The sequence below is a fragment of the Musca domestica genome, unplaced genomic scaffold, assembly GCF_030504385.1.
Source record: "Musca domestica strain aabys unplaced genomic scaffold, Musca_domestica.polishedcontigs.V.1.1 90, whole genome shotgun sequence".
NCBI lineage: Eukaryota > Metazoa > Arthropoda > Insecta > Diptera > Muscidae > Musca > Musca domestica.
The window spans coordinates 1,623,195-1,640,139 of NW_026712436.1; the positions used below are offsets into that span (position 1 = coordinate 1,623,195).

At 34.7% G+C, this 16,945-nt stretch overlaps 1 protein-coding gene across 8 annotated transcripts in view; it reads right to left on the reverse strand.

Moving 5' to 3' along the window:
- The window catches only part of LOC101899622 (supervillin), a 668,298-nt gene that overhangs the window by 515,760 nt on the left and 135,593 nt on the right, over nt 1-16,945 (reverse strand). For 2 of the 8 annotated variants that reach the window (XM_011292397.3, XM_011292393.3), the window contains exon 1: nt 2,203-2,628. The exons of 2 other annotated variants lie outside the window; for them this stretch is intronic. In XM_011292397.3, coding sequence (XP_011290699.1) covers nt 2,203-2,205 — 3 coding nt within the window. In that variant the 5' untranslated portion in view covers nt 2,206-2,628. Of the gene's footprint in view, nt 1-2,202; nt 2,635-16,945 lie in introns of those variants that run through there. 4 more of the 8 variants (XM_020035235.2, XM_020035234.2, XM_011292394.3 and 1 more) reach the window with 3 other exon arrangements.

A 16,945-nucleotide genomic window follows, 5' to 3' on the forward strand; every position in this document is an offset into this window, starting at 1 on the left:
TTGAGCGTTTTGTTTTTTTTTAAATCTTGAACCCTATGTGGGAGAGGTACCAGAAGAAATGGTATCCAACCATCTTAACAACCGAAATTGTGTTGATAGAAATATTGAGATGCACCATGTCTGAATGGAATTGGATGTTAATTTCTCGTTTAATGAGCTTCATAGATATTCAAAATTTAGAGCCCTTGTGGGGGAATAATGGGATGTGCGAAAAATGAAGAGAACCGGACGCTTATTTTGGATTTTATAATCGTTTTGGTTATTCAAAACTTTGACCCTTTGTGGAGGAGGTACCAGAAGGAAAGGTCCTATCTCTATTATCTTAAAAACAGATCTTGTTTTAAAGATATATTGAGATGCACCAAGTCTGAATGGAATCGGATGTTAATTTCGCGTTTTATGAGCTTCATGGGTATTCAAAATGTTGACTCTTTGTGGGGGAGGTACCAGAAAGAGTGGACCGATATATACCATCTTCACACCAGGCCTTGGGTTGATAAAAATATTGTGATGCGTGGAAATTAGACTCTTACATCACATTTTATAAGAGTTATAATTTTTCAAAATTTTGACACTTTGTGGGGGAGGTACTTGATGGAGTGGACCGATATTGTCCGTTTTCGCACCTGACCAAGCACTGAGGCAAATATAATGATTTGCAAAGTTGGAGCAAAATCGAATTATACATTATCTTTCTGTGCAGCAAAAAAATCCATCTTTTGTGGAGGAGGTAGCAGAAGGAGTAGACCGATTTTGCCCATCTCTGACTCGAACTAAGTTTGACAGAAATATTGCGATCTACCAAGTTTGGACCACATGGGATACTTCCTTCGAGAATTATCGTGGACACCAGTCAGTCAGACAGACGGACGGACAGACGGACATCGCTAGATTGACCCCAGCCGTATCCGTATCAAGTGATTTATGCCCTGTGTAACTATATGACTCAGGGTATAAAAAACATCACCGTGTCTAATTCTCACTGGGTCAAGTTCATCGATTTCTATGTCATCACATGTTGTCTCCATACAGCCTAAAGTATTGCCCTACATTTTGTGGACAAGGACACATCTTGTTTGACAAGAGATTGATATGTTTGACATTTACAAGTCATAAAAGGCATATTTCAATTAGGAAATTTTCACATTGTTGACAAATTAGTGGTCTATTTATAGAAAATACTAAACAAAACACCATGTCAAGGTGCTGAAAATTTATGAGAGGATTAACCTGAACCTAAACGAGGGTGGGGGCATCTGATATTTGAAAAAAAAAAAATTTTTCATTTATTTTGAAGAATAATATGTGGTATGTTACAGTGGTTTCCAGCATGTATTTTTGGGAAATACATGACACAGTTTCTCACGAGTCAAATAAGATATTGAATGTGAAATTTGCAATTTTCAGCATTTACCTTTGGGAAATATATTACTCATATCTCAGATGCGAAAAAAATGAATTATTACATTTTCAACAACATTTAACGCCCAGTTCACATTTTTCAATGAATTTCTTCCATATTAAGCTGATTTAAGTAGTTCTGATTTTCTATTTTTTTATCTGAAACTTTTCTTTAATTTTAATTCCTCTTTTCGTCTGCTGTGTTTGCCATTCAAGGGTTAAAAGAAATTTGCCGGAAAAATAATAAAACAGCAAAGCAAAGGCTCACATAGATTGCTCACATCACAGAATATAAACTATGAAATATTAGGCAAATTGCCAAAAAATTATTTCTTGTACTTTAAACAAAATAGATAAATTTAAAAGAAGTAGAAAAAGAAGAAGGGATAGGAGGTATGAATACAGCATTAGGTTTTACAAGAATACAATAACAAAATAAATTAAAACACAAAATATACAAAACATTAAAAATTGCAACACTTTTTCCGCATAAGGAGGAGATTTGTCTTCGGTGACAAATATTCAGTTTCTATTTTAAGAAAATAGAAAAAAAAAACATCAGCACATTTAAAGCGTATTTGAAATTTTGTTACACATTTATTCGTTTTTTAGTTTAGTTTTTTATTATTTTTTTACTAAATCCGTAAAAGAATCTCTATTTACAAAATATTTTCTTTTTATGTTTTTCTTTAATTTTTTGTTTTTGGATTTTCTTTTGAAATGCTAAAAAGCCAGCGCACTAAAACAAACATTTCATGTCAGGTATTTTAAGCTGAGCAGCAACAACAAAAAATAAATCACCATAAAAAATATTTAAAAATAAAACACTTTATTTTGTCGTTCGTCGGTGTAGCAGCAATAAACGTTGTCGTCGTCTTCGCCAAATTCCTCACCAGGAATTTTCTATCTTATTTTGGTGTTCCATATAATAAACAATTAAACTTTTAAAAATAGAAATTCACGCCGCGCTTATTTTCCACGTTCGCTATTTACGAGGAGCTAAAAAAACGTTTTTTTGCTTCTTAAATTAATCGTTGGACGATATTTATCACATTTGCAAGTTGTATTTTTTATTTTATTTTTATTTTTGGTATTTATTTGTCAATCGAAGTGAAAAATATATGTTGGAGTAGCTGTCAGTTGTGTGGTAGTGGCAACAAGAAGCAGCAACATTGGCGGCGATCGTTTCGAACTAAACAACTAAACGGATGAAAATCGTAAAAATAACTAAAATAAAAACAAAACTCAAACAACAGCGAAATGATCGACAACACTAAATAAAAAGCCAAGAGAGATAGAGAGAGCAAGGAAACTATCGACAGAGAGATCAGCATATCTGCGTAACTGAGGTCTTTTTTCACGCAAAGACTAAATGGTGCTGAACATATCCACCCGTCAGTTTGGGAGAACCCCCGCCAAAAACAAATGCTAGCAAAAAAAGAAATAATCAAAACATTAGCCACACATCAGCCCAACACCACCAACAGCAATAATAACAACAAATTTAAGTAAAATGTATCTCAGTGTTTGGGGATTTACTTCTCACCAACAACCCCCCACACTCAGAGACAGACAGATCATTAAAAACAAAACTAAACAATGAGAGTGGGAGAGAGTAAAGTAAATGTATCTCAAGTGCTTAGTCCACTTGATGCGCGCGCATTTGGTGATCTTTTGAAGATTGTTGATGGTAGTGTTGCTAACTCACATAAGGTAAAAAAAATCACTAGATCTTTTTGTTGATGAATCATCACAACGACTCAACAAAAATTTGGAGCAAACATAAGCCGAGGTAATGTTAACTAAGTATCGTTTTTTTACGATAAGCCTTATCGTGGAAATGCGTAATAAAAGTGTACGAAAAGTCTAAAATGTACTCAAAATTGATTAATTTTTATGGGGCATACGGAAAGAGCTAGAATTTTGAAATTTGGAATGAGAGTCACTAAGGGAGTGCAGGATAGATGTCCCAAAGAGTTTTTGGAAATTAAAACTTTAGGCCTACGAAAAGTTCTTAAATGGTACTAAACTTCTAAAATTGAACGGATAGAGCTAATTGTATGAGAATCAAGGATGGAAAGCAAGTTTGATAAATGAAGGTGGTTTTGGTAATGTGTAATATGTATGCGAATGGCGCTAAATTTGGAAGAGTTTAGTGTGAACGGATGAAACAGGAATTTTGAAAATTTGTATTGGGATCCCTGTTGGTAGTAGGTTTTTAATAAAGAAGTGGTTTTGGTAATGTGTACTACGAAATGTACTAAATTGTACTACATTTGGTACAATTTGGTATTGGGTTAACAGATAGTGCTTGGCATCTGAAATTGGTATTAGAGTAGCTTTTCTTGTGTAGCGTGGCCAAATGGAGTTAGTTTCGGTAAGGTGTACTACAATTGTACGAAAAGTACTAAATAGTACTACATTTGAATTTTAATATTGAGGTCGCTGTTGGAATCTGGAATTGAGATATGGATGTGTTTTTGAAATGTGTACTAGAATTGTTCCAAAAGTACTCAGAGGCACTAAATTGTGTATTTGGAGAAGGGATAGAGCCTGGAATCCCGAAATTTGATATTGAGGTCTCTGTTGATATCTGCAATTGAGATATTGATGTGTTTTTTAATGTGTACTAGAATTGTTCCAAAAGTACTAAGAGGCACTAAATTGTGTATTTGGAGAAGGGATAGAGCCTGGAATCCCAAAATTTGATATGGAGGTCTCTGTTGATATCTGGAAGTGAGATTATAAATGAACGCAAAGCACTGAATGGTACTATATTTGGTATTGGGTAAAGGAATAGAGATACGATTCTGATATCTGGTATTGAGATCACTTATGGTATCGGGAATTTAGATATGAAGAAGGTTTTGGAAGTGTGTACTATACCAAAAGTACTAAATTTGGTATTGGGTGAAGAAATAGAACTGAAATTTGATATTGAGGTCACTTTTGGATTGTACGGTTTACATTTGGAGAGGTTGATATATTTTGGGCACAAAAATTGGATGTGAGTCCTCCTCGGTAAACTTTAAAATCAAAGATTTTGACGACTTTTTTTTGTAAAAGGTAAACATTTGCTCATTATTCTTTCGAAAAATGAAAAACTCGAATAATATATAGAACCTAATAAGTCTGAAAACTTAGTTCGAAATATGAAGTTTTGATAAAAAAAAAAGTCAAAGTGAATAAATTGTGCACTTTGAGTACCTTACGCGAACTTTTGGAACCAATCTAAAATTTTAAGGTATGTTTTTCGCTGACGAAGTAGCGGGCACTTGCTAGTTTATATTTTGGAATTATAGCTACATATGAACCGATTTCCATCAAATTTCATGAACTGTGTTTTAAGCTGATTTCGGTCTTGGTATGAAATTACACATTAAGTGTGCGATAAAAGTGGAGTTTGGTCAAGATATCTAAATCTGAAAGGATAACAACTCACTCGAATTTAGCAAGAGCACTTCTGGGAGTGGAAAAAATCCAGCAAACTATATTTTTCGACACCGCTCGAAAAATATTATTTTTCATGAAATCCAGTCAACACAGCTTCATCCCCTTTAAATCTACTTTTAATATTGTGATTATCTAATAACTTACAAGATTCCCAGTACTAGAAGTGCAAGAAAAAAAAACGCCAAAATAGCATCACTCTTTCCAAGTGGTAGTTCAAAGCGGTAAACAGCAGACTGCCCTATGTAACGAATCAATAACAATTGAAATTGTTTTCACATTCATTCATACATATTTTAAAATAAATGTCATTGTAATTGAATTATTGAATTACAATTTTTCGGTCATTAATTTTTATTTTATCAATAAAAAGAAACAATTTTAAGATAAAATTGATATACATTTCATAGTTTACAAGAGTAGAAAAAAAATGAAAGTTGTGGTGTTTAGAGACCCTACATGATTTTTATAAAAAAAAAAACAACGAGCACCAAATGAAAAACAATTCAAGAGAACAAATAAAAAACACTTTCTTCTTTTCATACAATTCTAAGTATTTTTAGGCACATAGGTGTTTTGTTTAAAAAAAAAACAACACTACTGGTTGAATGAACTTTAATAAGACACGCATGAACACCCACAGATTTACAAGTGCGGTTAAACTACACTACACTTGACGATATTTGATGATAATTAAATAAAAACGATTTTTAATTACATCCAAATTGGTGATAAGTATAAGCCAATTGAGAGCTTTATTACGGTTGGAAACTTCTTTATGGAGACATGATCATTAAAACGTTACTTATGAATAAATGCGATATTAATAAATTATAAAAATATGACTCAAAAGCTAACACATTATTAGTTGGTCCCATTAAATTCGCAAACCAAAAAAAAACTGTTATTTGGTAAATCTGATCCTTAAGCTTTTACTGAATAGGAATTTGTAAGAAAAAAGTCCACCTTAAAATTGTATATTTGTTCCACCAGTTCATTTAAGTATTCAAAATGCACAATTTATGTACCCTACACATGATGGTAAGGGTGTTATGTCTTTGTGCATTTGTTTGTAACATGAAGAATGAAAACCCATACTTACTTTTGAGGATCTTTATAGAATTACTTTCTGAGTCGATTTATGCATGTCAGACCGCCTGTCGGTGCCCATGTATTTTTGTGAACAAAATGCAAGTCGCATTTATTATCCGATTGAGATGAAATTTTCCAAATAATATTTGTTTGGAAAATTTAGATATAGTTCCCATATATATCTTCAACCGATTTCGAGTAAATTGTGCACCAAATGATCAATATCTGTCAAAAAGTCTTGAATTTTTGTAAATCCGACCGAATTTAGTGCATCAAATATGGTGAAAATCGATTCCGATATAGCTATAGCTCCTATATATATATATATATATATATATATATATATATATATATATATATATATATATATATATATATATATATATATATATATATATATATATATATATATATATATATATATATATATATATATATATATTTCATCCGGTGTGGGGTATATCTTTATCCGATTTCAGGTTTTTCGTGCACATCCGACCGAATTTAGTCTATATATATATATATATATATATATATATATATATATATATTTCATCCGGTGTGGGGTATATCTTTATCCGATTTCAGGTTTTTCGTGCACATCCGACCGAATTTAGTCTAGAAGTGAGTACATTAAATTTGGAGAAAATCAGTTCAGATATAGGTATATCACACATATATATGTTTCACCCGATTCGGTGGTAAAGTCCCTCGCATGCGTAATATGCACTCCACAACAATGATATCTGATACCGGACATCAGATTCAACTCGAAAATACCTCTGCCAAATTTTATTAAGATCGGTTGAGATTTTTATATAGCTTCGATCTTCATCCGGTTTTACGGTTATCGCTCACCAAAATTGAATAGATTTTTTTCATATTCAACCGAATTTTACCATTTGTTGAAACTCCGTCCGGTATACCTATTGCTCCAATAAATATTCTTTAATATACTCCAGTCATATCATGTACTATACAGCAATGATGTTTGGTTCATACGCATAGAGGTGTATAGCCGGCCTCGCCCGACTTTAAACCTTTTCTTTTTGCACCAACAAGTCTTCAAATTCCAAAAAAACCTTCATATCTGAATTCCAGATACCCACAGAGACCTCAATATCTAATTTGAGCATTCATTTTTGCATTTTCAAAACAATTTCCATATGGCAACCTCACATATAAACAGTGATCTTAATATCAAATTTCAGTATTAGAGCTCTGAAACTTCCTCCATTACCAAATTTAATTCTACAAAGTGCAAATAAAGTACGCATATCCGAAACCAATTCCTTCTCCCAACCATAGACACCAACAGTGACATATGCATCAAATTTCAGGATTTCAGCTCTATTCCTTCACCTAATACCAAATTTAGTACCTTTCATAAAATTATAGTACACATTTCCAATACCACCTCCATATCTCAATTCCAGACACCAACAGATACCTCAATATGAAATGTGAGCATGTGAAGGCCCTCTATGTTTACCTAATACTAAATTAAGTACAACTCGAAAGGGCAAATTATTAAAATAAGTACCATCTAGTACTATTTGCACAAATATAGGACGCATTTTCAATCCACAGCCAAATCTCAAAGACATACACCACCATATCAATTTTGATAATTTTATCTCTGTTTCTTCACCCAATACCATTTAGTACTTCTCGTACAATTCTCGTATAATTATAGTGCACATGTCCGAAACCACCTCCATATGTGAAGGTAATACAAAAACACCAACGTTAATTCTAAATTTTCGATTTCAAACACTATCTGTTCCATTAATACCAAATTGTACCAATAATGGTGCTATTTAATACATTACATGCAATTGTAGTACCCATTTCCGAAACCACCTCTTTATCACAAAGCTACAACAAAGAGGCACACCAATGCAAAATTGTAAAAGTCCAGCTTCATCTGTTCACCCTAAACCAATCGGTTCCAAATAAGTGCCTTTTAGTACAGTTCACACACTTAGTACACATTTCCAAAACCACCTTAACCGACTATCAAACTTACTTCCCAACCATGATACCTCAACCTCATATCAAATTTCAAGTTTTAACTCTATCCATTCACATAATACCAAATGGTACCATTTTAGAAGTTTAGTACGTAACCTTAAAGTTCGAATTTCCAAAAACCCTTTGGTACATTTATCCTACACTCCATCAGTGACTCTCATTCCAAATTTTAGAATTCCGTTCGTCCAATACAAATTATTCAAGTTTTAGTACATTTTAGTACTTTTCGTACCCTTTTAGTATGTATTTCCGAAAACCCAGCCTGATCATACGCCGGCGCACCCAGACTGACCCTCATGCAAAATTTCAAAATTCTAGCTTTTGCCGTTTCATCTGGCGCTTCGCTACTTTTAATATAAATACAGATATATTTTCTAGATCCCAAAATACAACTTTTTTTTGAAATTTTAGAGAAAAAAACTTCAACAAGACCAATATTTCAATTTCCCTGCAAACTAATTTAAATTATTATATATTTTAGGATAAGCATCTCATAGTACTTTTTCTGTAGCAAATTTGTAGTCTAACCTCGGCATGTGTCACGCCAGTCTGTCTGTCAGTCTATCACAACAGCGGCGGTTGACATGAAAAACGTTTCATTTTAAAATATTGCGCTTATAACATCAACATTTTCTTTTTTGAGATTATTTCAAAATGTCACAATCCGAAAAAAAAACTCGGATGTTGTTGTAGTTTTTCTTTCTTACATAAAGAAAATAAAATAAATGAAATGAAATGTTTGAAATTAGATAATTTGAATACAACGAATTCATTGTATGTTTGTATATGATTTAACCAAGTCGCATGCATGTATGAATGTACATACATACGTATGTGTAATGAATGTATGGGTTAGTTTAAGAATAATAAGTGTCCATTCATCCATCCATCCATCCATGCCATCCGCATGAATTTTTTGTTTATTTATTTATTTTATTTTTAATTGTAGTTGTAGACGCTTTTGTAATGATGTTTGTGTTTTTCGTCTTTGGCTGCATGAATATGAATATGGGCAATTTCTATTCGGATTTTTTTTTTATTTTGAAAAAAGCTCTTGTACTTGTTTATCTTTTGTAGTTTTATTTTTAGTTTAAAATTCCTCGTTGTGTTTTCTAATTAGGTGTGGAAAATGTGTGACTAGTGTTTTGATGCCGCTTTGCGTTTTAGTACTTGGAAAATTAATTAATGGGGATTTTTTTTTGACATTCGCTTTGTAGCTCAGCGACGCCTATGCGGTTCAGTTTATTACATTCAGTTTGGATGGCACCGTAGAGGGAATTTGCACAGTGTTATGATCATTAGTAACGCCCAAGACAATATATACCAAAGACACTATATATCGCACTGTCATCAGTAATATTTCCAAAGAATATCAATCATAAAATGTCCAAAATTATGGAGATGATGGGAAATTTCCGCCTCTTTTTATTTTACTATACGAGGAAAACTGACAAAATGTCGCTATATCTTCCACTTTTAGCTTTATTTTCATAATCTACCGAATTTTTCCTTTAATTGTATTTGTTTTTTTTTTTTTTTTGTACAGTGTAATTTTGCTATTACATCCACCTTTTTATACCCTCGGCCTACCGAAATAACCATTTAAGATCCCAGGTCTCTTTGGACCAAATCCGTTTTAGGACATTAGGAGTCGATCTAGCGATGTTCGTCCGTCCGTCTGTCTGGCTGGTGCGCATGATAACTCTCGAAGGGAGTATAAAATTTGATTCATACTTGGTACATCGTAATATTTTTGTCAAACTCAGATCGAGTTCCGAGATGAGCAAGATCGGTCAACTCCTTCTGGTACCTCCTCCACAAAATGTCGAAAATAAAAAAAATATATATTTTCTGCACAGAAAGACTTTGCAAATCCAAATATAGGCTTCAGTGCTAGGTCAGGTGCCTCCCCCACAAAAGGCTTATATTTTGAATAACTAAAACGATCATAAAATCCGAAATAAGCATCCGGTTCCCTTTAAATTACACACATGTCATTATTTTAACTAACACAAGATCTACTCTGAAAATGGGATATATCGGCGCACTCCTTCTTGTACCTCTTCGACAAAGGGGGACAATTTTAAATATCCATGAAGCTCAACGAGTAAAAAATCAGTAAGTTCAAACTCTGATTACCCTCCACCATTTGGAACAAATTTTAATATTCCTAAAAAAATAACATTCTCCAAAAATTCTGTTAAAATCTTAAAAATACCGAATATGGCCGTTATATTGGGGTCTATACGAAGACGTGGACCTGCATAGGCAATTTTTGTCATAAACCGTTACAATATTGAAATACGAAACGGGAAAAAATCCTGTGAATTATGTAGCTAAAATCATCAAAATATCGAATATAAGGAGGTACCGATTCATGGGTCCTGTACGAAGGCCTGGACCTGCATAGACAATTTTCTGTCACAGACCATGAAGTTCCCATTACGAACCTCAAATACCAAATTTGAAACAATTCCGGCGAATAATGTTACTAAAATCATCAAAATACCCAATATCGGGAGGTACCGTTATGTGGAGGCTATACGAAGACGTGGATCTACATAAGCAATTTTTTTGCCATAGGCTATAGTACGTACCATTACGAATTCTAGGTACGAAATTTAAAACAACTCCGCTGAATTGTCAAATATCGAATATCGGGGGTACCGTTGTATGTGGGCTATACGATATCGTGGACCTATATAGATATTTCTCTTCCAGGGAGTAAAGTGCTTGGAAAGAACTTCTAGTATGCATTTTTAGACATCCATTGCTAAAATCATCGAAATATCGAATATAGGAAGGTACCGTTATATTGGGGATACACGATATCGTGGACCTATACAGACAATAATCTTCCAAGGGATGAAGTACTCAAAAGGAAATCCTTATGTGGATTTTGAGACAATTTTATTGAAAAAATAATATTCAAAATACCGAATATCGGGGGTACCGTTGTATGGGGGCTATACGATATCGTAGACTTATATAGACAATTCTCTCTCAGGGGCTAAAGTACTCAAAAACTAGTTGTTTTATTTTCATATCCTATATCCTAATATTTGCATCAGTGGTCAGTTTCAAAGGTTAAAATTATGAATAAGGGTCCAGCACAAAGGGTCCAAATTTGGAATAACCCCCAAATTGAAATTCAGACTTGGTGCATCTCAAAATTTCTATCAACGTAAGATCTGTTATAAAGATGGTAGAGATCGGACCATTCGATCTGGTACCTCCCCCACATAGGGCTCAAGATTTTGAAAAAGAAAACGCTCAAAGAAAACGAATTAAGCATACAACTCTTATCTTCATTTCGTTCAAAAGCTAGAGTGATTTCCACAGACGGGCGGACATCGCTAAATCGACATATAAGTTTATGCTGATCAAGAATATATATACTTAGTGGGTCTAAAATGTATATTCCGAGGTGTTACAAACGGAATGATAAACTTAATATACCCTCTATACTATGGTGGAGGGAATAAAAAGGACCAAAATAGCCCGTTCGGTGGAGGGTTAAGATTTTCGTATTGTTATCAGTAATATTTTCCTGTAGTTATATTATTATGTTGCACAGTGTAATTTTGCCATCACACCCACCATTTTTGGACTTATTTCTAAAAACCAACAAGTAAAAAAGTTGTAAGTTCGGCCGGGCCGAGCTTTTTATACCCTCCACCATTTGGCACAAATTTGGCAATTTCCAAAAAAAAAAATAATAAAATCCGTTAAAAATTCTGTTGAAATCTTAAAAATACCGAAAGCCTATACGACGACGTGGACATGCATAGGCAACTTTTGTCATAAGTTATTACAATATTTAAATGCGAAACTTGAAGAAAAATCTGTTTATAATGTAGCTAAAATCATCAAAATACCGAATATAGGGAGTACTGCTATATGGGGGCTATACGAAGACGTGGACCTGAACAGACAATTTTCTGGCATGGGATGAAGTATCTATTACGAACTTCACAATCGCAATTCCGAAGCAATTCCGGTAAATAATGTCGCTAAAATCATCAAAATACCGAATATCGGGGGGTACGGTATATGGGGGCTATACGAAGACGTGGACCTGCACAGACAATTTTCTGTTTTATGCTGCACTATCTATTACGAACTTCAAATACCAAATTTGGAACGATTCCGTTAAATAATGTCGCTGAAATCATCCAAATATCGAATATTGGGGGGTACCGTTATATGGGGGCTATATGAAGACGTGGACCTACATGGTTAATTTTTTGACTTAGGATGTAGTATCTATTACGAACTTCAAATACCAAATTTGGAACGATTCCGTTAAATAATGTCGCTAAATTAATCATCAAAATACCGAATACCGGGAGGAACCGTTATATGGGGGCTATATGATAACTTGGACCTACATGGCCCATTTACGAACTTAACCCACCTACTGGCAAAATATACATGTGTGCAAACTTTTAGCCTTCTATCTCAATTTTTTCGAAAGATAGCGTGATTACAACAGACAGACACACAGACAGACAGACGGACATGGCTTTCTTGATCTTAGAATTGTACGCTGATCAAGAATATATATACTTTGTTGGGTCTGACATGAGTATTTCGAGGAGTTTCGAGAGAATGACAAAATTAATATACCCTCCATAGTATGGTGGAGGGTATAAAAATAAACTTCCCCCTACCACCCCTTGAATGCATGTCGCTCAAATCAAATAGATTGCTGGTGATGTGTGAACATCTTTCAGAGTTTTTTTGTTTTGTTTTCGTTTGTTTTTTTTTTTTTTGCAAAATTTGTTGTTGGCTGATTTAATTATCGCTGAAACGAATTGTTTTATCTATGTGGGACTGAATATTTATTTCGCTTTTTTACCTATCATTCAAGTGGCGTTTTTCTCGTGGTATTTTAGATAAAATGTTGGAAATGCGGAAGACATTCATTCGTTAAAAAAATAGCGCACCAATTTGTTTGAATGGAGAATGTGTATTTGGCAGGGTACATATGCCAAGTTTTTTTTCTCGCTGTAATTTAAGTGGGTGCTTTTAGGCGTTGGGAAAAAACGAAGAAAAAGGTAAAAGAGAAGAATAAAACAATGTATTGCTTCATTGTGTGTGCTATTTGAAATGCGTTTGTGAGAATTCTTCTTTTTTGCCTGGTGTCCATACCAAAATAGAGTAATTAATGATAGACAGGCGTCTGGTATCAGCGAAATCAAACTAAATATGGGTTAATAGGTATTTTGGCAAGCGTTTTCAATCAAGCAGACACGGCACGCAGCCATGTGAACAAAATAAAAAAAGAAATAAAATAGAAAGACAATTGAAAAAATCATCCCACAAATAGCCATGGGATTTGGGAAATTGAAAGGAATTCTCTGGCCGGAAAATGGAGGGAAGATTGGCTTTAAACTGAAATTAAATTAAATTGATTGTGTACAATTAAGATACCTGTGGGAAATGTATATGCCAATCGAAATGTTGTGAAAAGAATCGCTTCAAAAACCCTAAAGGCTTGGGTGTATAGTCAGCTTGGCATGGCTATTAGTATGCCAAGCTGCCATACTTCCAAGGCCACTAGATTTTTATACCCTCCACAATACATAGTATGGAGGGTACATTAAGTTCATCACTCCGTTTGTAACTCATCGAAATAATAATTTTAGACATAACAAAGTATATATATTCTTGATCAGCGTATAATTCTAAGACTATTTAGCTCTGTCCGTCAGTCCGTCCGTTTGTTGTAATAACGCTAGAGTCAAAACGAATGAAGATAAGAAGCTAATATTTTGCACAGATCAGTCTTTTGTCTGTAGGCAGGTCAAATTCGAAGGTGGGCTATATTGGTTCACGATATCGTATAGCCCCTATACAACGGTACCTCCCGATATTCGGTATTTTGATGATTGTACTCAATTTTTTTACATAAAATTGTCTGAAAATCCACAAAAGGTGCTCTCGGAGTACTTTACCGTCCCCCCCCCCTTTAAGAGTATTGCCTACATTGGTCTACGATATCGTATATTCCCCCTATAACGGTACCTCCCTGTATTCGGTATTTTAATGATCTTAGCTACATTTTTCAATGGAATTGTCTAAAAATCCATACTAGAAGTTCTTTCTAATAACTTTACCCCCTGGAAGAGAAACGTCAATATTAGTCCACGATTTCGTATAGCCCCCATAGAACGGTACTCAATATTCAATATTTTGATGATTTTAGCGACATTATTTACCGGAGTTGTTTCAAATTTCGTATTTAGAGTTCGAAATGGGAACTACAGGGTGAGATAAAGAAACTGCAACAAAGTCAAACGCCTTAATTTTGACATTTTTTTTTTAATTTTAGTAAATGGAAGCAAAAAATGTCGAAAATAGCATTAAATTTCAGAATAAGTTTAGATTTATTGAATTGGTCAACTTTGGCACGAATTATGGCCTTCAAACGGCCAATGAAACCGTCACACGGTGCCCTAATTTTGCTCTGTGGTATTTTGGCTCATTCCCGGCGAAGCGCTAGCTTAAGGTGATCGACACTTTGGTATTTTTTAGTACCAACCATGTTTCCAAAATACTTCAGACACAATAGTCCAACGGAGATTTTGGTGGCTATTGTGCGCTGGAAATGAAGCGAGGAACCTCATTTTGTAATCATTCTTGGGTGGCGCATGCTGAGTGCGATGGTGTTGAGTCCTATTGGAATGTCCAAGGTCTGCAGCCAAAATGTTTGCCCAAGGCTTTAATAGACCCTCCAGAATATTATTCTGATGCCACGGTCGATCAATATGAGCGAAGAGCGACCATCGGCTGTTATGGCGGCCCACACCATCACCATGGCCGGCTCTTGAGTTCTGCAGGCCAACCGAAGGTGTACATTTTCAGCTGACCCCTTTGGCAAGTAAACACGATCATTTTGTTTGTTTACAAACTGCTGGACAACGAATGTTTTCTCATAGTAGACGGAGAGAACCAAATTCGGCAGTTCACCACTTTCGACCAAGCGAAGCAACTTTATTGCTCTTTTGAGTCTATTTTCTCTCTGTTGCGGTGTAAGTTCTTGCACTTTTTGGAATTTCAATGGCTTTACCCCGAGCTCACTTTTCAATATTTACCGAATGGAATATTGCGATATGTTTAGCTCACGAGCCATTTTTTCAGCCACTGCGAAACGGGTTTCGATTAAGTCGCTTCTTTACTTTTCAAACCATTTTTGCTGATGTTGCCGTTTTGCCGAATGGAATATTGCGATATTTTCAGCTCACGATCCATTTTTCGACCACTGCGGCGCGTGTTTCGATCAAGTGTTTCATTACTTTTCGAACCATTTCTGCTGATGTTACTGCTTTCTTCCGTCCACTTCCTTGACGTCGGGCTACGCTACCAGTATCATGGTTAGCGAGCGATGGTACGAGAAACCAAAGATTTTTTCACATTTAAATGCTGGAGTGCTCTAACGATAGCCACTTGTGGTTTTCCAGCCAAATATAAAGAAATCACACTATCACGCGTGTATTCCATCACGAATAACTTTGGAAAATTCTCACGAAAATGCTTTGGCACGCTTGTAAACAATATAATGAGCTGTCACTGGAATAATTTTAACAGCTGTCGAACGAGTGACTTGGAAATGACAGCAGTCTGAAGTTGGTTGCAGTTTTTTTTCATCTCACCCTGTATATGCTGGCACATATCAAGCTGTTTATGTACCCTCGCAGTAAGCCGAGTACATAAAAATCTGGCACAATTTCAAGGCCACCAGAATTGTCTCCCCAATATTTTAGAAATATTCAAATTCTTCTTTTCCTCTAATTCGCCATAAAATTGGTTTCTTTGTCAAATTACTCGTTCAATGCATCATTATTCTGCACATTGTATTTATTTTTCATAGCCAAGATGTCATCAATTATGGGAATAGTTATTTTTCTGAAAAATTGTCGGCAAAATGTCTTGCACATTTTTTTCAGTTTCGTTTTTGAATTTGGGCCAATAAACCACGAAAAAAAAGAAACTCAAATCACAACAAAAATTGAAAAACTAAATTGACGTAATTGAATTTATTTTTCATTTTTATTTTTCTTTTCAAAATTTTGTTGTCGCCTTAACACATTGTGGCAAACTTGTGTGTGTGCGTGTGTGACAAACGCCGAGTAAATCAAAACAAAAGCCTCAAAAAACAATTAAAGAGAAAAACAACTTGGCACCCCATCACAGACATCATCATCATCAATCCATCCATATGCTGGGGTGCATCCGAATCATCAAACCGTTGGGGTAATTAACGATTTAATTAAATGCAATAAAAAAATCGCCACCAGAAAACAAAATAAATAAATCGAAATGATGACAAAAACGTAAATGAGTCATCGCAGAAGATCAAGGCGACATAAACATGTAGGTATAATTGGGATTCATTGAATTTGCATTGAACGTATAACATTTCTTAATTTTTTTATACCCTCCACCATACTATGGAGGGTATATTAACTTTGTCATTCCGTTTGTAACTCCTCGAAATACTCATGTCAGGCCCAACAAAGTATATATATTCTTGATCAGCGTAAAATTCTAAGTCGATTTAGCGATGTCCGTCTGTCTGTCCGTCTGTCTGTTGTTATCTTTCGAATGGATTGAGATAGAAGGCTAAAATTTTGCACACATGTTTATTTTTCCGGTAGGCGGGTTACGTTCGTAAATGGGCCATGTATGTCCACGTTTTCATATAGCCCCCATATAACGGTACCTCCCTATATTTTGACGATTTTAGCGATATTATTCACCGGAATTGTTTCAAATTTGGTATTTGAAGTTCCAAATGGATACTACACCCTAAGATAGAAAATTGACTGCGCAAGTCCATGTCTTCGTATAGGCTCCATATATCAGTACCTCCCTATATTCGGTATTTTGACGATTTTAGGTACAATACCCACCGAAATTGTTTGAGATGTGGTATTTGAAGTTTGTAATGGATGCTACAGCC